Genomic DNA, 24,480 nt, shown 5'->3' on the forward strand with positions numbered 1-24,480 from the left:
AAGTGCTTCCCAAGTTGTCAGGCAACAGGGTCATTTTCCTGGTGTACCTGGGACCAGCAATATATTTGAGCTCATTTTTTTTTCTTTCCTGGAAACTCTCTGCATAGTGGGAGCCAATAGCTCACAGATTAGAACTGGTCCATGGACCACCATTTTGAATAGCATTACTCAAGACTGTTGAAGGGGCAGCATACCATTGGGTTTTTGTTTTGTTTTGTTTTTGAGTGATGGTTAGGTTAGGTGATCCAAGAGAGGTTCCTCTCAGCCAACTTAACCCTTACCAAGTACTGTATTATTAAAGTTGTAAAAGGGACAGACAACAACTTACATGACAGGAGTGGGAGTGCATGATAGATTTGGAGACATGGTCAAGTACATATCTGCTGGCAATTATTGAGAACAAAATATGGATGTAACAGAACTGTGTTACTTGTTCATTGGTTGAGGCTATCTATCTTATTTATTTTATTGTTATTGCATGTCTTGCATTCTACAAGCATTATAGTTAAGTCTGGGCTCTTCTGTTCATTTATTTATTTATTTATTTAATTATAACTATTCCGCAGAAGCTTCACAAATGCCAAATAGAATATTTAGATGCAATATTTATTGGTTCGCTTGTTTAGGCAATCAATTATTACGAAGCTGCTCTGAAAACTGGCCAGCAGAATTTCCTGTCTTATGACCTGGCTGAGCTGTTGCTGAAGCTTAACCAGTATGACAAAGCAGAAAAGGTGCTTCAGCAAGTTTTAGATCATGAGTCTGGTATGTACTTTGTCTCGTCTGTGTGTGTGTGTGTGTGTGTGTGTGTGTGTTTATGTGCCTTCAGGTTGCCTATCGACTTAATGGTGCCCTCATGAATTTCATGGAGTTTTCTTAGGCAACAAGTACTCAGAGGTGGTTTTGGTTTTCCTCTGAAATATAGCCTACTGCACCTGGTATTTATTGGTATTCAGTCCCAGGTCAGACAGGGTCTGGTGCCTTTAGGACATTTAGACTACAGTGCACCCATGTCATACGCGGGCGCACTTTACGCAGCTTTCAGCTTATGCTGAAAGCTGCCCGCCATAAAAGGCAATGGTGCATGCGCCATGCTGCACCGTGTGCACGAGCCCCATTGTTTTAAATGGAGCTTGAGCATCCATGGAATTTCCCTTACGCCGGGGGGGGGGGGGGGGTCCTGGAACGGATACCCCGGGTAAGGGAAGGGCATCCTGTACTTTACTTTTCTTTCTTTTTAAATCATATTTGTGTGTACTTCTTGTTTGTACTCCAACATAATGTGCCATCACTGATATTTTGTGTCATTTCATATTTCTCCTGTTTTCAAAGCAAATGATTTGTCCTCTCTGATGGAAGACATCAAGTACCAGGTTCTCCTTGCAAAGGTTTACAGCAAAATGGAGAGGATTGAGGATGCTGTTGTTTCTTTACAACAGGTAAAGGAATATTGAGTAGGACAAAGTCTGTGGAATTGAAATACTGTATTCTCTTGCGTAGCCATGTGTCCGCTCCCCTTGTGTCTGTTTTAGAGTGTAAACACATTGTAATGAGTATCTGCCATACCTCTTTTTTGTAGCACTCTGTACATAAATAGTGCTGTGTTAATAAATAAAGGCCTGTTACAGATTGCCAAAATAAAGCTGCTTCGGGTCTCTTTGGAGGCATGCTATTTAAAAGATGCATGCATCCTAAGAATCCGGAAGCTGCACCAAAGCTGCACTCCGGTGCTTAGGAATGGAGTGTGGCTTTGGCGCGACCTCCGGACTCTTAGGACCCATGCATCATTTAAATAGCATACCTCCAAAGAGACCCGAAGCAGCTTTATTTTGGCAGTCTGTAACAGGCCAATGAATAGAGTATGGGTACCTCAGAATTTTGGTCACAGAAGCAAGATACATGGAGTTCTTTCACACTACACATTTATATAGCAGTATTATAGCAGTTTGATTCCATTTTAACTGCTATGCCAACATCCCAAGGAATCCTGGAATTGGAAGTTGAGAGAAGAGCCTTTAGACTCCTCAGCCAGGGAGCTCCTCTGCTACTTCTAACCAAACTACAAAGTCTAGATTTCCAATAGGAGGAGGCCTTGGCAGTTAAAGTGTGATCATTGTGTTGTATGAAAGAGCACATGGTGTCTTAATAGAAGTCAATGAAAGTAAAAAAGATCTGAGGCTGTTATCACTAATAGATACAGGAAATACATTTGATGATTTCCCTCCATCATTGCATCTGGAAGGGCCTGCCTTCTCTCATCACAGTAGCTATGGATTTCCATCCCAGTCAAAGGGCTTTGACTATATAGATAGTCAAGATATGTTAAGTCAACAGAGACTTTCATAGAGTTTTCTACCCTTTGCATCTACTAGTCAAGGGCAAGAGTTAATCTGGCCTCTTCAGAGACTTATAAACTGAGAGGCTGAAACAAAGCAGTAGACTGAGTGGTAGACAAGTAAAATGTAATAGGTTCAGTTGGTCTCTGGAAACTCTAGATAGACCTGGAAAAGACCCCCAGCTGGAGCCCTGGTGAGTAACTGTGAACCAGAATAGATAATACTGAACTTACATAGATAATAAAGTGCAAATAATACTGACAGGCCGATAGTCTCTATTGATGCAGCATCATTGCATATATATAAAAACAACAACACATGCAACCCTGACTTTATAAATATAAATGAGCCCTTCTAAAATATGTGGCTTGGTCCAAATTTGTTCTCTGTGAATTATTTCCTCCTATAAGCCATTCTCTTTGCTCTTGCATCAGGCTCGGGATTTGCAGACCAAAGTGCTGAAAAGGATTCAGATAGAGCAGCTGGATGCTGTTCCTGCGCAGAAACAACTGGCAGCTGAAATTTGTGCAGAGATAGCAAAGCATTCAGCTACCCAGCGGAACTATGAGAAAGCAATCAGATTTTACAAAGAAGCTCTTGTTTACTGTGAGACAGACAATAAGGTCAGCTGAGCACCAAGATTAAACTGTTTTCCTTTAAGTCTTGCTAAAACAGCCAGGCTGTGGATATAAACTTTGGTTATAATGTTTTAAGCAGAACTTAAGAACGGGAGAGAATTTACATCTGACTCTCCTAAATAGGGAGGGAAATAATATTTGGGAATATTTGAAAAATGGTTAAAAAAAACCATGTTTCTTAAGTGTCAAAAAGTCCTGACAAGGATAATCCTGGACTGATCATATTTCAGGGCTTACTCTGCACAAAATGTACACTTTTTTTTGTGCAGAACACAACGTTTTATGTGCAGGTAACTGCATTTTCTGTACAGGAAATAAACCTGCACATAATTGCAATTTTCTGCTTTAAAATATGTACAAATTTTGTGCAGGGTCTTTGAAAATTACACAGTTTTCAAATGTATTCTCACACAGGAACGAAAATTAATAAAATTATGTGTTGCTTCCTTGGAATTAGTTGCTTCCTTAGAATTAAGGGAATTAATGAAGAATTACCTCTCTGCTTTTAATGCTTAGGTGATGTTGGAACTTGCACACTTGTATCTTGCACATGACGATGTGGATTCCTGCCAGCGTCAGTGTGTGCTATTGCTGAAGAATGATCCAGATAATTCAGCTGCTGCTATGGTTAGTTACACAGCCTGGAAGACTGTGAAATTAACTGAATTATTTTAGATTTTGTTTAAAAATATATATATAATAGTAACTTTTTAAGTATTTCCCTCTACCATATGATTATTTCCTTTACTCTATATGTATTTTCCACATTAGGAGAGTACTCTGTTTGTTTTTACAACTTTAGGCAACTTTTTCCTTTAGTATCATGCTGCCATCAGGACCTTTCCTTGGGTCTAAAATCCTTGCCTTATATGACCACAAGGATACTGATTTAGAAATTCTGAGGGGTAATGAATGAACAGGAAGAATAGTTGATAGTATTTAAGGAATGTTTTATTATATTAATGCTTGAGATACATGATAGAGAAGGAGAAACACGATCCTTTTCTACTATACAAATATTTACTTGCAGCATATAATGATGTAACAGTTTCAGGTCCCTGATCCATGAAGCTCTCAGGCCACTGAGTCTCGAGGGTCTGTCAAAAGGAAACAGACTACAGAATGATGGTTTATTGATTATATAAATATGTTAAAAGGAATGCAGCAATAAAACCTAAAGGCAGAGATAACTCATCTCCTTACAGCTGACTGTGCTTTGTCTGCAGAATAAATTGAGCAGTGCCCCATGGATTGGGTTCCTGGGCCGAGTTAAAGCCAATGCACCTTCTGTTACAAATCGCATAGCAGTATTTACCTTGTTCATGCAGTTCTAAATCATAAACTATTTCTATACTGTTATGGTAGTTAATTCATAACTTTACTTTCCCACAGACTACCTTTCTCTCATCTGGCTGACTAACGTTCTCCCTCTTCCCCGTCAAACTTTGGCCCTGATTAGGCATTCATCTGAATATGGGTAGGGTATAATATTAAGCTTAGGAAGGTAGGCACAAATGTAAGCCCTGCCCCTCTCTCAAGAGAACCTATATGAACCTATATGTTGGATGTTTGTGCTTTGAGTGTGAAAGCTTGAAGAGGGCTCTCTTAACAGTATGATTGAATGTGGCTGAATGTGGTTACAAAGCTTGTGTGAGTAAGAAACTTGACAGTGCAGGATTCTCAGTTGCAGAATATTTAAAATTGTGTTTAGGACAACACACTTACAGAGCCCTCTTTAGATATTTGTGCTTAATACATGAAAGTCTTATGTAAATCCAGGTCCTTGTGAGAGAGAGGCTGAGAGCTGTGGATGGATGCTTAGGCAAACAAGGAGAGCTGACAATTGGAAAGCAGTGCTTAGTCCTTATTGATGCCATTTTGGCAGGCAGGATGTGTAATTGTGTGACAATAGTGGGGTTTGGGGACATTGAACAATTGAGGTTGTAGCCCCAGGACATTTTCTGAAGAGAGCCCTGCCATAGACTGCTTTTACATTATTTCATTGCTATGCGTCAGGCTTTAAAGAAGTATTGAATTAGGACATCTGGTTTACGCTTGTAGATGATGGCTGACCTTATGTTCAGGAAACAGGACTATGAACAAGCAGTATTTCATTTCCAGCAGCTCTTGGATCGCAACCCTGGTGAGCACTGCATCTTTTTGTTGATACTTATACATTTTGTTTTTTTATGTTCATAGTAAAGCTGCCTGTTAGGTTCCACTATACAAAATTTGATGAGAGAGGGTAAGATTTTCAAAAGTGATTTTCATGGGGGGGGGGGGGGGCTTTTACTTAAAAGTGTGATAGGATAAGGCACATAATGCAACCTCCCGAATTAGGTGGTCTTCATTGTATGTATGAAGAGAGTAGGGATATGCTAGCTGGCCCCAGCCCTCCATCTTGCTTCAGTGAGCAAGCATTCCTAGTCATATGGAGAATTCAGGTCTGTAGAGTGGAGTCCCCATTCAAATATCCTTCTCCCCAGCATGTAGAATCAGCAAATGCAAACTTGTTGCTACTCCTAACATGGTGGGGAAAGTATAACTTTGAATGATCCAAGAAGTATAAAACTGTAATGTTGGCTTTAATTAACATCCTTTGATTCTTGTGCAGAATTTTTAGAAAAACATGGTTGCTTTCTATAATGCCCTGAATACTTACATTAACAGACAATTATGCAACACTGTCACGTTTAATTGATCTTTTGAGGAGAGCTGGAAAGCTAGAAGAAGTTCCAAGATTCCTTTTGATGGCTGAGAAACATTCTCCCAGGACAAAGTTTGATCCAGGTTTTCATTATTGCAAAGGGCTGTATCTTTGGTAGGTGTGGCTAAAAAATATACTGAATAGTACCAGTCACAAATGGTTTTCTTAACTTGTATTTAATTGTATTTTTGTTGTATTTTTTTAAAAATTGTAAGCTGCTTTGAGTTTGAACTTTGGGGAGGTGGGATATAAATAAATATAATAAAAATATATAATAATTGTATTCATAAATGCCAGGAAAGGAAATTCTGATAGTTAACACTATTATTAGTAGCTGGTTGTTGCTACTCAGCATGCAAAATCAGTGCCTGGTTCTCTTTGTTCTCTCCCCATGGCTTGGAACACAGTCCTCCAGGACTCCTTGCCTGTTTGCATCTCCACTAGACTGTCTCTCCTGTTTTTAGCTGAGACATACGTCCCAGCTTTTTTCCTCCTTTTTCGACTGTCTTCCATATACTATACATCTGTCTACATGCCTCATTTCAGCTACATCTCTCTTTTATTCCCTTCTTCCTGTGATCCACATTCTGAGTAAATTCTGATGATATTCTGAGGGGGAAAGGTTTAAATCAGTGATGGCAAACCTATGGCACACATGCTAGAGGTGGCACTCAGAGCCCTCTCTGTGGGCACATGTGCTGGCGCCCCAGCACAGAGTTTGCCAGAGTTTGTTACTAGAAAGCTAGAGGGACACGACACTTTGCAGTAAATAAGTGAGTTTTGGGTTGCAGTTTGGGCACTCGGACTCTAAAAGGTTCACCATCACTGGGTTAAATTAATGGAGCATATTACAGTGGACCCTTGTTATACGCTGGGGTTTGGTTCCAAGATCCCCGTGTATAACAAAATCTGTGTATGCTCAAGTCCAATTAAATATGATGACATAGCAAAATGGTGTCCCTTATAAAAACTGGAAAATCAAGGTTTGATATTTGAAATTTATACTTTTTTGGAACATTTTCAAACTGTGTATGCTTGAATCTGTGTATAAAAAAATCCGTGTATAAGAAGGGCTGACTGTACTACATATTCCATTATGCCCCCCAGTGCTAATACTGTGTCCATATGCTCCTTGTACTATTAGGCTAGTATAGAAGGTTAAGAGGGATTTGTGTATCATTGCAGTATTTTGGTTAAGGAATGTTGATATATGGTTATATAGATATACAGTTCTCCCTCTGTTCTTGTGGTCTTTGGACTTGAGTCCCTTGCTTATGCGCAAGGGACAAACAGAGGAAGAATGAATGGGGCACGTGCCCGCAGCACACCCCTGAGTGCCCCCACACGCCCGCGCCTAAATTCAAGCCAATGGGGTTTGAATATAATCAAAGCTCCAATTTCGCAAGCAGGTCCAGAATGGATCCCCCGTGAAAAAGGAGGGGCAATTGTATATAAATCAGAATGCTAGAGGGATATATGTGAGTAAGTGATGTGCACGCTAAATCTGTATTTGTTTACGTTGAAGAACATTTTTATACAGTCGGACCTTCATATCCATGGTGGAACTGTTCTGGACACACATTCCTATGTGGATACAAGAAAAGTGGGACTTCAAGTCTCATTGTTCCTAATGGCAGTACAACATGTGCACGGCTGCATGCACACACAGCCATTGGGGACAATAAAACCTGCTATCCACACAGCCTGTGGATAACAAGCCCTCACTGTACTGCTTTTCATTTATAAAAAAATCTTAAAAGTCATTTACAGTAAAAACAAACAATAAATCCAATTATGGAAGATGATAGAACCATAAAATAATCCATTCAGAACAATTAAACCAAGGGTAAATGACTATGTTAACACTGTCAAGTGAATAATCAGGAAAATGTGTCCCCTTGTTAACTGGTGACAGCAATAACATGGTTTTGGGTAGAGAACATTGCTGTAATCTATGAAGAACTGCTTGTCAGCACTGTCAGTCTTGGAAATGATCCTAACTTATTTTGCTATTTGAAAGGCAAGATTGATGTTGCATCTCTATTTCTTATAGAAAGGAGCTAATAAACCTGCTAAATGTAATGTGGGAAACCATAGAGAAATGTCTATAAAATTAGGCAGGCTTCAAATTGCTATCAAGGGTTCTCCTTTGAAAGAAGTTCTGTTCTGTTCTTTGAATGTGCCCTTGGGGGCTTTCCTTCTTAGGCTGTCTTTCCCTTTTACTATGGAATATGTTGGCCTCCCTGCCATCCCCAGTGCCCCCCTATTCATAATAGCAGAACAGTATGGTTCCAAATTCCAGAATCTGTGTTAGAGTCTTTCTTTAGCCAAGCGATATTTCACTTCCTCAGAACAACTTCATACGTATTTACTCACATTCTCTGCCTGACCTTTCCTTCTCTGCAGTCAGAATATCTCTAACATTACAATAGGTTAGCCAATGGGTACAAAACCCATCTGATAGCCATCAGTATTAATTGGGTTGGTTTTTGGAAACATGTCTGGAGGGTTTTTAAAGACTGAGGTGCTGATATGACTAACAGACAGAATTGGGTAAGTTTTAAGGCTACACTTTTGTTTTAAAGTCAATTCATGCAAATTGTTAAGTGAGTTGGATCGTCTTGTCTAGGTACACCGGCGAACCAAATGATGCACTTCGACATTTTAACAAAGCAAGGAAGGACAACGATTGGGGACAGAATGCTGTTTATAATATGATTGAAATCTGTTTGAACCCGGACAATGAAACAGTGGGAGGTGAAGTGTTTGAACACCTAGATAATGACACAAAGTGAGTGACTGTGAGAACATTTTAAGTCCTATTGTCTTAACATTGGTTGAGCCAGAATGTTATAACAGTTTGAGTATTGGATTAGAACTCTGGGAAGCCAGAGTTTGGATCCCTGCTCAGCCAGGAAAAACCCATTAAGTGATCTTGGGCAACTAACACTCACTCAGTCTCAGAGGAAAGCAATGACAAACCTCCTTTGAAGAAATCTTGTCCCCCCCCCAAACAATTATCATAGGTTTGCCATAAGCTGTAATTGACTTGAAGTTACATAACAACAGCTAGCTAGCTTCCTTCCTTCCTTAAAATCAAAAATAGTGCTTAAAACAATCCTTCCTCCCCCCCCCCAAAAAAAAAAATCGGGTGCCAGCAATTAGAATAGGATGCTAGATTCAATTCTTAGTGTATCTTATGCATTGTTAAATAGTGTGAGTAATACAGGCACCTGGAGAAGAAGAGTTTAGTAGCTATGTATTTCTCTTACCAGAAGACTTCTAGGTAGCATTTAAAAAATCCCCAAGGTTTATGAAGTTCTTTTGATGTGGCAGTGGCCAGAAGTGGGGCAGCTTCTGTAATTACACACTGCCTTTACCTTTCCTTGGTTGCTGTTTGTTTCCCTCTCCTAACCAAATAAGACTAAACCAAGGGATCAGTTGAATAACTTATCATACGGATAGTCTTGTGATACACAAGCACCAATTCTTCCTGCCTCTTAGACTGCCTCTAGAGCAGTTATGCCTCTAATGGCTGAGTGAAGTGGGTCCAGGGCCATTTTTAATGTCCCTGGGACTCTATGGAGGTAACTTGGACTGCTAAAAATACTCTCCCAAATTGGGGAGGGGGGCAGAAGTGGCAAAAAGTCCACTTCTGATTTTAAAACATATAGGTCTTTAAAAATGTTAAATGGTACAATGAGGATCTTTGACCTCTTTAATAGACAAATCACCCTCTCTTGAGGGGGCAGAAGAAAGGGCAGTCCCTGTATTCTGGAAGGGTCACCAGAGATTCTTGGAAGTCTTATGTCATCTCAGGGGTCCGCGCTGTAATGACTGTGGTATATACAAAAGTAACAACAAATGCCCTTGCCATAATTATCATCATGTTGTAGTTCTTCATTTTTACTTTTGAATACATCCAAGAACATGCCTAATAGCCTCCTTTCTTTCTTGGCCCTATTTAAGACTAAAATTGTGTTCCTGATTTGAGACCTTTCATGTTTTTGTTTTTGTTTTCCTATACACAGTAGTTCCACTGAGAAGCAAGAATCCGTGCAGCTGGCTGTGAGAACAGCAGAAAAGCTCTTAAAGGAACTGAAGCCCCAGACAGCTCAAGGTCATGTACAGCTTCGCATCATGGAAAATTACTGCCTTATGGCAACCAAACAAAAATCAAATGTTGAGCGAGCATTGAATGCTTTTACAGAAGTTGTTGTTAATGAGGTAGGTAGTGGTTGCTGTTGCTGCTGTTGAATTTTATTAAAATGTAAACCAAATCAGTTAACATGTAACACCACATTTATAAGTTTTTTCTAATAGGAGAATACAATAGGCAGCACCTTATAACATATTCCTAATCTTATACAATTTGATGTATAATATCTTTCCAAAGGTGAACATGGGAAGCCAGGATGTGAAACTCAACTGGGGATGAATCCACACTGCAGAAATAATCCAAGTTGATACCACTTTAACAGCCATGGATCAGTGCTAGTGAATCCTGGGAACTGTAGTTTGTTGTGGCACCAGAGCTTTCTGACAGAAAAGGGTAAATGTCTTACAAAACTACAAATCCCAGGATTCCATAACATTGAGCCATGACATTTAAAGTGGTGTTAACTTGGATTATATATATAATGTAGATGCAGCCTGGGTTTCTGTTTATGTATAAGGACATAGGTTGTTAAAAATCTTCATGCATCTGAGCTTTAGGAGCAGTACAAGTGTAATATACTGCTGAGATATGTATGCCAAGTTCTGTCCACTGTTTTCATAACAAGATATATTAAATATCCTTTTTGTGTAATGATGAAATAATCTATTCCTTCCAACCTGGTGTCTGCTAGCTGTGTTGGAGTGCAGCCCCCATAATCTCCAAACACAATAGCCAACAATCAGATAATGTGAGTTATCATCCAAAATTTCTGGAATCTAGAACTAAGCATTAGTGCTGAATACTGGAAATAATCTATCTTTTATGGTTTTCAACTTACTAAATAACAATGCTTTCTTTCCATGCATAAATGTGCCTAGGTGGAAATAGAAAAAAAATCATCTGGGTATTTACAGATTTCATAGACAAGAACTTCACTGGTCTGCTAGACAGCATTGGAGCATCAGTTTTTGTGGCTAAAAATAAGAAGATGGCCAACTCACACCAACAAGTTTGCTCCCTGTAGGATTCTACAGCAATATAGAGTGTGTATGTTCCTTCAAATTGGGTGACCCCCATGAATTTCACAGTGTTTTCTTATTCAAGGAAAACTCAGATGTGATTATGCCAGTTTCTTCTTCTGAAATATAGCCTACAGTACCTGGTATTCCCTGGCGGTCTTCCATCCATTAATGAGGGCTGACCCTGTTTAGCTTCCAAGATTAGTCAGGATCTGGTGCCTTTAAGGTATTTAGGCCTCTAGCTATAAATCAGTATAGATGATAAATGTGTCCATTGTAAGGCTGAAGAAACAAGCTTCTGGAACTACTGAAATGTGCATTGCACTTCTTGCTGGATGATCAAGAATTCCTCCCCCCCCCCCTCCATGCGCATGCACACACACACACAGGTTGAGCTAATGCACCTGCAAAAGGCTACAGTGGAGCAGGCATCAGCACTGGTTACCACTAAGAAGCTTGTTTTTCCACTCAAAGGAGCTCTATTCCCCTACTCTGAAAGAAGGGGGTAGCACAGAATTTGTCACAAGGAACCCCTTCTTCTTGCATCTGTTTGCAAGAGGAAGTCGGTGGGTTCGAAGAGTATTTTTGCATCTGCAGGTCTTTAGGTTGGAGTTGTGCCTGCTGTTATCAGTTTCAAATGTATCCTTTAGGGGCCCCATTGATATCTATGCCAGGTTCTCTCATTTCTCATCTGAGTTGTTGCATTTGGTTTTACTTCCAGAAAGATCATGTGCCAGCACTCTTGGGAATGGCTATAGCATATATGATTTTAAAGCAAACCCCACGAGCCAGGAACCAGTTGAAGCGCATTTCAAAAATGAACTGGAATTCCATTGATGCAGAAGAGTTTGAGAAAAGCTGGCTCCTGCTTGCTGACATTTACATTCAGTCTTCCAAATACGACATGGCTGGTGAATTATTAAAACGGTGCCTTCGTCATAACAGGGTAATCCACAGTCCAGAAGCAGTCTTTTATCTGCTCTGTTAACATTAACACCTTGAGACTTTTAATTAATGTAATTAACCTTACAAAAAGACATGGGGATGACTCAGAGAGACAGGATGAGATGTAGTTTATGTAGCTGCAGTTCTTGACTGTCCAGGCAACAGTAGTCTTAACCATTCCCTGTCCTGGCAAAGCTGGATGAGACGGTCATTTATAGTATTTTGTTTCTGTCCACTATGTATTTAGAAAAGGATCAACAAAATTTTAGCTTGCTATTTTAGTGAGCAAATAGGACTTGTACAAACTTCAGTTGATGTAGACGTAGTTCTCTTTTTTCCCCCTCTCCCTTTCTAGTCTTGTTGTAAGGCTTATGAATATATGGGATATATAATGGAAAAAGAACAAGCATACAAGGATGCAGCAGCAAACTATGAGATGGCCTGGAAGTATGGAAACCAAACAAATCCAACTGTAGGTACGTTTGTCACCAGCTTCTGCCCTTTTGTAGCTTTCATTGCCTCTCATTTTCCAAATGAAGGAAAATATTTGCCTAATGTCCGTCATATGAGTTTTAATGAAGTGGTACTCACTAATAAAATCTGCATGATTTGATATATAAATTAGAACAATAGTACTGAAGAGCAAAGCTCATCTTTCAGTCGAATGCATGCATGCATCACAGTGTGCCATCTTAGAAGAACCTTCCTGTTTATGTGTTAATGATTCTTCTAAATGGAACCTGCTACCCTGTTTGACAAGAACTTGTATGTGAGTGTGTATCTAACATTTGTTTACTTTAGTTAATTAAAATGTTTTAATCGATTTATTTAAATTCTTAATTTACTAATCTATACAGGCCTTACAAAGTAATATGTCTCAGAATAAATCATTAGGCCTGGATCTGGTTGGGCCCCTTGCAGTGATAAAGTCATCAGAAAATTTCAAAGGAAATACATTTTCCCTCCCCATGTTGGTTCTCAGTATCTGCTCTGAAGGGTCTGGGAAGCATTCCAGAACACAATTTCAAATGGTGGAAATAGCTGGCAGGAAGGGGGAAAAGAGAGCATCCCATGTGAGGAGGACTCTGTTTCAGGGAGAGGAACTTGCCTCCAAGATTTGCAGGTGGGTTTTTTCCGTTGTCTCAAGGAACTAATTAGAGTGTGCTGTTAGCTATGGAGTAGTACCTTAGAAGAAGTTTCCAACATGAGAGGTCTTTGTGCAATACTGCCTTTGACATTACTCCTGTGGTTAATATGTAATGGGCATCAGACATGCAGGCATGATGTTCACCAAGATGGTAAAGGGGAAAAGAAAGGAATCTGCTTTATCACACTAGGGGGCAAACAGGATTTAAATGAGAGTTAAACTGGAAATGCCATGTGATAAACATCAGGCATTTTCTGTTTAACACTCGTTTAACTCTTGTTTAAATCCTGTTTGCCCCCTAATGTGATAAAGCAGCTATGGGAGACCACCCACTTAGCCTAATATGCATGAAAGTCCTGTATTTTGAAGAAGACTTACAGAAGGCCTACTACAATGGTTGTCAGAGCCTAATAAGAGATGGAAGAAGTCCTCCTTCTTTGATTCAATGCTGTCACTACAGTTTGAATTGGAGGACACGTGCAGGTTTCTGTGTTCATCCTCTAAGCCCACAGAGACTTGTGTTCTTCTCATTGGCTTTGAGGCCAGACAGCATGTTCACATACAAGGACTTTTCCACTCCTGTGGGTAGTTGCCACTGAGGTATAACAATTATTGGATCTGTCTTTGTGAGCTGAGCAAAAGAAACATAGCAAGGGCTCCTCCAGACTGATCTAAAGAAGTGTGAGTCCTTGTGACATAACTCCTTGGTTTTTCTCTGATTTTACTATTCTCATCTGCATCCAGTCATTCCATTCTTTTGTGGGGTTATTTATAGCAATTTAGATTTGCATTAGGGCTCTTTCAAGGATGTGTGTGGTTTCAAATGGGGTGTGTGAATTACTTAAGGGATCATACAGCTTGAAGGGCAATTGTTTTTCCTCTCTGAATTGTTGGTTGGTTGGTTATCTTGCAAAAGCGCCATTTCACTAGTGCACTATAGCACTAACTCTAAAAAAAAAAAATTTTTTTTAAAGAACAACATATTGAGCATAAGGGAGCAAGCAAGCTGCTAAAGGATGGGAATAAAATATTGTGGAGACATTGTTCAGACATTTTTTGATTTAAAAAAAACCCAGTTACTAGAGTGATAAATACTGCCTCCTTCCAACACTTTGCTCCATTTTGCTTCCTTAGTCTCTCTGGCCTCTGAAGTAGCTGTCATTGCAGTTCTGCCCCCTCCACCATAGTCTGGCACTTTCCAACTTGAGCTTGCTCCAATTTCATAGCACCCACCTGGGGAAGATATTCTAGTCACTTGTGTTCAACCTTGGAGCTTTGTGATGTCAGCATAGGATCAACTGAGGTGATTCCAAATTGCTGGGCTTGGAAAGCTCCCTCTGAAGCTCTGCTCTAGCTGTGTGTTTACCAGTCGAAGAACTATGGCAGATGTCAACTGAAATAACTTCATACAACTAGAAAATGTGGGAGAGTTGGGTGAATGTCAAGGGGAAATCCTTTTCATTATGCCTTGTCTACACTCCACCCTGCTCCGGCCTTTTTACTGTTTTCGCAAGTTCCTGTTTATTTTCTCTGAATTATAAAAATGTGCTTCTCATTTTATGAAAACAGACTCCGGTAAAAATCTTCATGCATAATAAGGTGCGTGCTTGGGTTTTCTGTCCTCCTTGCAGAAGACCAGAACAAGTTCCTTGTTGCCTTTATCTGGAGCAGGAGGTCTATATACAGAGAAAAAAAGTGCTCTTTTTAAGAGAAGGGCACACCCCACAAAAAGGTGAAAAATAAGCCATCTGTTTTCTTCTCATTTTAGCCTTTTCCCTTTTGTTCATCATAATTTAAACTGTTAAGAGAAGAAAGAAATACAAAGCCTGTGCGCAAGCCATATTGTCTGTTTCAGAAAAGAGAAAGCAGCTTCAGCATAGAAAGGCTTAAAAGCTTTTCCCTGTGCAAAATATGTGATCTGTTGTTCTTACAGGTTTCAAGTTGGCATTTAATTACCTGAAAGCCAAAAGATACATTGATGCAATCAATGTCTGTCATAAGGTAAAGTATCATGAATTTAAAATAATAACTCTAAGGAGTTGTATCTTTGTGTTGTATTTAAAAAGCGGAGAGGCATAAATATAGCCACAATTTCTAATCTAAAAATTAAGCAATGTATTTACCTATGTGGGAGATGCTGTTTGAGTAAGCCATAATAGAACAACACATTATGTAACCCTGGGTGGACAACTTTGGAGGACTAGGGAGGCGTTTGAGAGCCAAACCTGCTCTCAAAAATACACACACACACACACACACACACATATATATATTTGCCCTCAAAACCCTCTACATGACACATGACAAACAGTCTACTGGAACCCTAGAGGGCATTTTAGGATAGAAGCAAAACAATTTTAAAAAAAAGTTTCCACAAAATTTCATTTTGACTCTGGGGCCTCCAGGGGCTCCGAATGTGGACACAATGTCCACACCTCCTAGAACTTTGGAGGCATTTGGGGGGAAATTGACCCTTGCGGGAAATAATAATAAAATAAAAATAAAACTTTTCTTTTTATCCCGCTTTTCTGTGACAAGAAAATCAAAGCGGCTCACAACACATTAAAATATCCACAACATTATGTCCCAATCCCCCCCCTTAAAACAGGATTAAACATGTTACAATTAAAATATCTATTAAAAACACAATAAAAAAATACGAGGACAGAGCGGTGGGCTAATCCATGATGTGGGGGGCAGTCATTCTGTGGCCGGGCACTTTTATTCAGGAAAGGCCTGCCGGAAGAGATCCATCTTGACAGCTTTTTTAAAGCTGTCTAAGCTGGCAATTTGACGGATCTCGTCTGGCAGACCGTTCCATACTTTAGGAGCAATTGCAGAAAAGGCCCTCTGGGAGGTAGCAGTTAGTCTGGTTTGTAAAGGCTGCAATTGATTCCTCCCAGAGGATCTGAGTGTGTGGGGTGGATTATATGGGAGCAGGCAATCCCTCAAATAGGTTGGACCCACCTGCAAACTACACTTTGTCCTTCTCTGATGTAACCAGCTATAATCTTCTTTGTAACTGTTATTTGATGGTGCATTCTCTGGTAGTATACTGCATGACTGTTGATGTAAAATGCTTTATATCTGGCTCAGTGGACAGTTGAATAACTATCAGTTGATGTTTAAAAACAAACATTTATGGGTGTTTTACTACAAACTTTGTTTCTTTTAACAGGTTTTAGAAGCACATCCAAATTACCCCAAGATCAGAAAAGAAATACTTGATAAGGCACGGGCATCTTTAAGGACCTGACTATTATTGCATGTACTTATCTCCATTGGAGGTAGGGGGAACTACAGGAGAGATGAAGACATCTCTGTAGTTTGTGATGCTATGCACTCCATTAGTTCCCAATTGGGGGTGGGGGAGGGAATGTTAAGTAAAACTACTTTGAGATTTATCCTCCTCTGGAAGAGGATGCTTCAGACCCCTCAGATTTACTGTTCATTAAATACAAATGATAATGGGTGTCTGTTACTATCCACCTGTAGGTATTGGCTGTAATCCAAATAAATCACTTCATTGTAAAGAAACAAGAGTCACAAGCTGAATTCTCTGATGATCTTTCTGGTGGCACAGAAAATCCTCAGGGAAAGTTCCCAACTGTGTTCATGGTTCTCCTTTGACCTACATAGAGGTGATTTGTTTGGGATGCATCCCTTGTTTTCATAATCAAAATCCTGGAAGGCAGGAGAAAGAGGGAAAATTCTACTAGGATGTTTTCTATGTGTCAGTGTTTTAGCAGACTGTTTCATTTTTGTAAAATGTTTTTTTCCCTAGTATCCATGATCAAGCTAACTAATGAACTCAATAAATTCTCATTTTCTCTGGCATTTTTCCAATGACTTCTTTTGCTTCTCTGTGTTATACAAACCACTCTAATATTAGAGTGACTTCCTAAGGATGCAGTGATGTATTACACTGGTATTTTTCCTGTGCCTTTTAAGATATGCTTCCAAAAGTAGGAGTTTAGCCTTAGAAGCATTTTGAAGAGTGGGTTAGGCAGAGAGACAGCAGTCTTCTCCAAGGCTGCCCTCTCGACAAGAGGCTTTGAAGTTCAATTTCCCACATGCAAGCCTCACAATTGAGTTATTTTGAGAAACAAGGATCAAAATTTAAACTGCCCTGCACACCTGGAGCCCCATATATAGCTATGCCTCTTTAGTTGGAACTTCTACTAAAAATGCCAGCTGCTTCTGTCTTATCAATTTGTATAGTTCATACCTTGGATGATTGGGTCAAATTGTTTCTTATGCAGCAATTTATTGATGCACAACTTCAGAGAATTTTCAGGTATTACTGTTTCAGAAATTTTAGTGATTACTTCAGTAACTGTATTTGAATACAGTTCAAAGTGACATGTATGAATCCTCCCAGTTTTGTACTTTTGCTTTTGAAAATATTGCCCATGGGCACTTAGTCCCCACAGTGTTCTAAAAGCCAAAATGTGAAAGGTATTTTAAAAAGGAAACCCGATGCATTGCACGTATGTCTACACTCATTATTTACTGCAAAATCAGACAGTTTGACTCTCCAGATATATTGGACTACAGCTCCCGCAATCCCTTTACTATTAGTTATATTGGATGGGGCTGAGGGGGCATGTAGGCCAAAAGATCTGGAGGACCAAAGACATGCTACCCTTGCCACAAGGTGTCCTGTCATCATCATCATCATCATTTGTATCCCACCCCTCTGAGAACAATCGGGGCGGCTAACAAAGTTAAAAATACAAAACATATAAAATCCCTGGTACCCTCCCCTCCTTAAAAAAGTATTAAATCCAATGCAATATTTTAAAAAACAGAACAAAAAACAACAAACAAACATACAAGTTAAAAACTGACCAGAAGGTCAACAACATCATACCAACAAACAATCAGTGGGAGCAGCAGTATCTTTCCCAGACATTTTTCTAAGGCCAGGTTCTCTATTCTGGGAAGGCCTGCCGGAAGAGATCCGTCTTAACAGCCTTTTAAAATATGTCTAAGGATGTAAGTAGATGGATCTCATCCGGCAGGCCGTTCCACAGTCTGGGAATAAGTGGAACTGATTCTACAGATGCCAATTTCATTTTGAGGCCAGTGCAAGGTGGACGTATTATTTTCCTGCTTTCCCAAAATCTGGTGAATCAGTTTTGCACATCTAACAGCATGTACTAGATGCAATCTCTGGTACACAATATATGGCTGGGGCAGCTGAACATCAGTATGGTCTTGAGATCTGTAGTAAGCTTAAGCACACCTTGAAATAGTTCTGAGATATTTTTTTGAAAGGCACTTTTGTGGTCCTCTCAAGGAGGTGAAAGCTGTGTGAAATGAGCCAGGATAAATCTAATAGTTTTCAAAGAAATAGCCAAGTTACTCCATGGAAAGAAGTGTTGGCTCCCTCTATGAATTCACTGCCCATTTCTCAAGCCAAATTTCAGCACAATCTGAGGACAATGCACTCAGATGCAGCTCAACAATAACACAGCAGAGTATGGAAGCAAAACTCCAGATATAGGTACAGTCAGCCTTCCCTATATGCGGGGGATCTGTTCCGGATGCTCAAGCCCCATAGGAAATACTTAGGGTGTGCATGCGGCGGCGCACAGGACACACGGCACGGGTACACATCTCATTACTTCTAATGAAACTTGCCTTCCGCGTAAGCTCAAAGCCACGGAAGACAAGCCAGCCTATGAAGAGGGCTGATTGTGCTGGCAATGCACTGACTAGTTTCCACACTTGAAAAATAACTCACAGTTAATTTCATCCAAATCCTTGGAAGTTCTTTATCTTGAGTTGCAATATAATGCAAATATTTACAATCTTTCCTTTCTGACTTCCATCAATTTATCTGTCTGTTGTACATCAACAATCCAACCAACTAATCATCCAAGACTAATCCACTTCAATCCATATGTGATCTGTCTCCTGATCCATTTATGTACTATGTTGATTGTGAGTCATAATCTGATGCTACACAGCATGATGCAACCTCTGCAGTAAGTTTGCATCATGTCATGTGCTCTGACTCAGCAAAGGATCTGATGCCACCTGTCAATCAAAATATTTTTAAAAGTTTTTTAAAGGAATATTTCTCCAACAGGAAGGGAAAGAGGAAAAAGAAGGAAAGTTGCAGCACCTTTAAGACTGATTTTTATTTTAGTATGAGCTTATATGAATATAAAACCACTTCTTCTTGTGCAGTACAAACTGAAATCCAAGCCTCAGGATATACCATATATACTTGACTATAAATATAGGTTTAGGGGCCAGAATTATAGATTTTTATATGATTTATGGATAAATCGAGAGTAAAACCTAGGGGCATGTAACAAAAGATCTAAAGTATGAAGCAAAGGAAAGCAGTGCCAAAGAACTTACAAAATTCCAGCAGATATATCTGTTTGTGCTTACACTAAAGCTGGATAGATGAAAGAATAGAAGGGAATCAGTGCTTCCAGGACTTCTTGCCTTTCACCACGGGTTGGTACCCTTTTCATAACAGTTAAAGTACAGTACTTACATTGACCCATGAATAAGTCAACCCAGGTTTCTGGGGTCAATTTTTTGACTAAAATTTCTAGACTTATACATGAGTATATACAGTAAAGCATATTTGCAGGAGTGGGATGGAATGCAATAGGATCCAAAAAGCTGCAAATCGTAATCCTTGCTCTAAATTTTCAAATTAAGGTAAGGTAAAGGTATTCCCCGTTGACAAGGTTGTTATGTCCAACCAAAGGGGGTGGTGCTCATCTCTGTTACTAAGCCAAAGAGCCAGCGTTGTCAGAGACCACTCTGTGATCATGTGGCCAGCATGATTGCACAGAGCACTCACTTTCCCACCGAAATTGTACCCATTTATCTACTTGTATTTGCATGCTTTCGAACTGCTAAATTGGCAGAAGCTGGGACTAGTGATGGGAGCTCACCCCATCATGTGGCACCTGGGCCTCAAAGTGCCAACCTGATGATCTTGCAATCAACAGAGTCTTAATCGCTGGAGCCACTGCATCCCTATAGATTTTCAAATTATTCAACAGGTTTTTCAGATACATTTTTTTCAGATCTTTACGGTGGTCAGCGTTGATGTATGAAAACAAGCTACTTACCAAATGCAATTTCCTTGAGTGAGAAGATTTCTTTTGTTACAGTAGCAAGGATTCTTGTATTAATATATGTAGTGTGCCATAAGCCATTGTCTTTGTTCATACCTCTGTTAATGGCTTGGAATTTGTGAATATAATTCAATTCAGGTGTTTCTTTTCCTAGTCTTCCTTTGTCATTTCCTTGTTCAAGGATTGCAACCTTTAAATCCTCTGCTGTATGTCCAGAGAGGCTGGAATGTTTTTAGATACACCTTCTAATATCTAATTTGTGTCCATTTATTCTCTTGTGTAAACCATCTTGTTCATCCATTGTAGAGTACTGTGGGGCACTGCTGGCATAAGATAGCATATATTACATTGGGGGAAGAACGAGTAAATGTACTTCTGATATTGTGGTTGATAATACTCCCAGAGTAAATGCAGGAACAAAGTTGACATCTAGGTCTATAGTAGGGTCTTATCCCTGTATTACCATCCATGTTATGCAGCCTGTTGTGAGTAGCTGGTGAAGATTTGGAGATTCGCCATAGGCCAGTAAAGGCCTGCCCTCTCACAAGCTCTGGTAATATTGCATGCATTTTCAGGTGACAAAAACTGTATCTGTATTTTCCTAGGCTGAGATTGATGACATAAACTTCTGTTGCTTTGGTTTTATGACTTTTTAAATCGTACAACATACTGCATTGCTTTAAGAATTTCTGTAATGTTGATGTAAGTGACCTTGTGCAATTAACTGGAAAAAATGCATATAAATGTATCAAATAAAACTTCTTTAAGTGAGTATGCATTATACATTTGCATACATAAATTATTTTGCAGATGCCAGTGCGTGTTACCCGTTAAACCTCTTTTGTTTCTCCTTTATAGTATTCTCTGACATGAGAACTTGTTAAGATATTAGATGTAGGATTATACAGTAAACTGTCTGGAATAGCAAAAATATAAAGATTGTTTGAAGAAAAGAAAGCCTATAAAGAAACAGCTCAATTGTATGCCAAATGAAATGTAGATAGGTAAAGAGGGGATAGGGGGGGGGGGGGGGGAGGTAACTTTGAAGAAATGTAAAGGAAGATTGAAGTGTGATGCTAGAAAGAACAAAAGAACTATAGAAGAAATCTTGATGTATACTAATATTAAGAAAGCATGATATGATAAAATGTATTATATTACATGTATTATAATACAGTGCAATGCAGTATGATGTAGTATGAAGAATTTTACATGCTGAATAAAAAATAAAATTAAAAAAAAACCAGTAGACACTCCAGTATATTTATGTGTAACACATGTGCATGTACCTTCAAGTTGCCAGGTGACTTATGATGACTTTGTGAATTTCATAGGGTTTTCTTAGGCAAAGAATCCTCAGAGGTAGTTTTGCCAGTTCTTTCCTCTGAAATAAAACCTACAGCACCTGGCATTTATTGGCAGTCTCCTATCCATGTACTGACCAGGGATGATTCTGCTTAGCTTCCAAGAACAGACAGGATCTGCTGTCTTTATGCACTCTGATACCCTATTATTTTGTGGCAAAGTTTAAAGTTGTGATATGGGTCATTTGTTGTAAAATGCTATTTTCAGCCATCTTAAAATTGACTTCAGGGACTGCTGTTACAAGGTTTCGTCATTATAGCTTTTCTGGTTAATTGCAAGTTCCATATGTGTACTGTTGCATCCACATCCTCTGATTCACAGGTCGGGAGCTACAGCTACTGTTGCCCACACCACAAGCTTTATTTAGTTCTGTTACTTGTTGATTCTTTTTTCACTTTCGTCTTATGAAGGCTAAACACAGAAGCACATTCTGGGTGAAAAGTAAATTGACATGTTATGCCAACTCAAAGTTGCCTAATTTTATTTAGGAAAATTACATTTGGATCTGTTTAACAGTAATGTCTACTCAGGAGTAATATGCATAGCCATAGCCATGTTAGTCTGTTTCAGCATTAAAAGATATAAGGGAATTCTGTGGAACCTTCATCAAATGTATCCGATAAAATTGGCTAAAATGACTAAAATCCACAAAAGCATATGCTAGAAATTTCTTTTTCCCAGTTTGTCTGAAAGGTGTTACAGAATTCCCTTCTATTTTTTTAAATACTCAAATGTCCTACTGACTTTAATCAGGCTTATTCCCAGGTAAATGTATAAAGGATTGCATCCTAAAGCTCTTTTCCTAGCTGGTGGAGCTCTTACTCAGAAATCTTCCTCATTTTTGAAAGGTCATGTCTCTCTCTATGTGTGGAACCATGACAGGAACTAACCACATTCTGATCTACAAATGTTTGTTTTAGATGGTAAAGCTGTGTTTTGTTTTTATCCACTGGCCAATATTGAACCCTTTTTAAAAAAAATTAAAATGCAAACACAATCCTGAAATGTCACACCTGTGTTGCATTTGTCAATCTGCAAATAGTTTTGTATTTGACCACTGCAGTCTCTTTACTCTGCTTCACATTTTCTTTTGTCAGGCTCTGATATTTGCAATCACTGCAGACTGATATGATGTAAAAGGCAAGCTCTTGGGAATGTCCCAAACCTGTACTTGGCATAGGCTTCCATTTTAATACTACAGCAAACAACCCAAATACTCTTAAGGAAGGATGGGGCTGTTTTTAAAAGAGGTGTAAGAGGTAATATCTTTCCTTTAAGATAAAGTACTCCAAACCTATTGCTGCTGGGATTTTTCAAAACTAATTAGCTATACTTCCAAGGGCAATGGAAATTGATTAGTTTGCCTGTGCACTTTATAATGTAACCTTTGCTTTCTCTTTTATTCAACATAACTAAAACACTTGCTTTTTTATTTTATTTTTAAAAACTAAATGTTACAAGCTGCTGGTCTAATACAAAATACTCTTATTCATCTTGTTGTTACAATCCGACACTTGAACCCTGTGGTATTTCCCTTCCACTGTTTAATGAGTCACAGCTCTGTAACTATAAAATTATGTTTATACTGTACTGTACTGTACTGTATTTATACTGTGAAGTTACTATATATTACTCTAATTTACGTTTGTACATTACGTTTTCATTATAGGGGGAAAATTTATTACAGTTAACTAGTTGTCTGTGACTAATTTGTATGTAAAGAATGTTCCCGGATTTGATAAGAAAGGATATCCTGAAACACTGAAACTGCTTCAAGTTTGGTTATAATTCAGGACTTTAAAAACTCTTTATGCAAAATAACACAGTTTTCTGTGCAAAAAACATGGTGTTGGGTGGTTTTTTTTGTTTGTTTTTTGTTTTTGTTTGTTTGTTTTGCATAAATGATTTCTTTTTAAAATCATCAAAAGCACAAAAACCCTTGCATTTACATAGAGGAGAGGAAACTTTTGAAATCCTTCACTCTTGTGTGCTAAACTGAAATAAACAAAAATTATCCCTAGTAACTGGTGCCTTCTATGCGCACATGTATGTAACAATACACTTATCCATCCTTTTTCTGTGTTGTAGTAGGCTAAAAAGAGCATTGCTTTGCAGTTTGTACAATGTGGATAATCTCAGCCTTCCATCATTTCGTAGGTCGGTAAAATGAGTACCCAGCTGGTTGGGGGCAATAAGCTTACACATTGTAAACCACTTAGTGCCTAGCACTATAAATTGGTATAGAAATGTGTTGTTGCTATTGCTAAAAAGAAGAAGAAGGTTTCTATATCTTTGATAACTTTGCAGGATTAGAGATTTCAGTAAACTGAGATTGTCGTTTCTATGGCCTGGTACATACCACCAATAAGCGGTGTACCAGGGCCGATACTAGGGTTAGGGACCCTAACCCTAGTACGGATGGATGGCGCAACAATGGCGGTGTACACAGGCGCCACCATTGTTACGTAAGTGCTGCGTGGCGCCTACGTGACGAGTGCGCCAGTGGTGCACTTGTTACGCTGCCACTGCGGCTTAAAAAGAACCCACTTTTCTTGGGTTCTTTTTCTGCCGGAGGGAAGCCGCGCAGTTTGGCGGCTGTACTTCCCTCCGGAGGCAAAACAGGTGCCAGCAGGCCGCCATTTTTCTACGGTCTGTACTGCGCCTATAAATCTATTAAATGTTCTTTTTGCATCTGTCCACCTTAAATAGTTTGCTAGCAAAATTCTGTGCTGCAATTCATTCCAATCCCAAAATCCCAAGGGAGGATTTAATACCCATTCTCCCCTTCATTGCATTTAGGTTCATATGAGCCATTTTGAGACTTTTTTGCTCTCTTGGATAAAATGATGGTTTTCTCAAGTGGAAAAATTAAGCTTTTAAAAATATTTTTAACAGCATTTTTAAAAAAATCCTGCACCATCTTACAAGGCCATGTCCTGCATATAGCCTTGGAATTGAAAGGACTGTGCGGAGCTAGATCAGTTCCATGAATGAAAAAAAAGGTCCAGTGTTCAGTATGAAGTTGCCTAGCAACTCACCTTGTACTCAGCCT

The 24,480-nt window shown here is 39.1% G+C and overlaps 1 protein-coding gene across 2 annotated transcripts in view; it reads left to right on the plus strand.

Moving 5' to 3' along the window:
* The window catches only part of TTC21B (tetratricopeptide repeat domain 21B), a 46,570-nt gene extending 29,782 nt beyond the window's left edge, over positions 1-16,788 (plus strand). For both annotated transcript variants that reach the window (XM_042446176.1, XM_042446175.1), the window contains exons 18-29: positions 627-765; positions 1,333-1,439; positions 2,771-2,959; positions 3,491-3,601; positions 5,036-5,117; positions 5,645-5,795; positions 8,311-8,472; positions 9,713-9,908; positions 11,581-11,805; positions 12,160-12,280; positions 14,885-14,952; positions 16,130-16,788. In XM_042446176.1, coding sequence (XP_042302110.1) covers positions 627-765; positions 1,333-1,439; positions 2,771-2,959; positions 3,491-3,601; positions 5,036-5,117; positions 5,645-5,795; positions 8,311-8,472; positions 9,713-9,908; positions 11,581-11,805; positions 12,160-12,280; positions 14,885-14,952; positions 16,130-16,207 — 1,629 coding nt within the window. In that variant the 3' untranslated portion in view covers positions 16,208-16,788. The remainder of the gene's footprint in view (positions 1-626; positions 766-1,332; positions 1,440-2,770; positions 2,960-3,490; positions 3,602-5,035; positions 5,118-5,644; positions 5,796-8,310; positions 8,473-9,712; positions 9,909-11,580; positions 11,806-12,159; positions 12,281-14,884; positions 14,953-16,129) is intronic.
* The last annotated feature ends 7,692 nt before the right edge of the window (positions 16,789-24,480 follow it).

This window comes from Sceloporus undulatus, chromosome 1 (genome assembly GCF_019175285.1).
Source record: "Sceloporus undulatus isolate JIND9_A2432 ecotype Alabama chromosome 1, SceUnd_v1.1, whole genome shotgun sequence".
NCBI classification, from domain to species: domain Eukaryota; kingdom Metazoa; phylum Chordata; class Lepidosauria; order Squamata; family Phrynosomatidae; genus Sceloporus; species Sceloporus undulatus.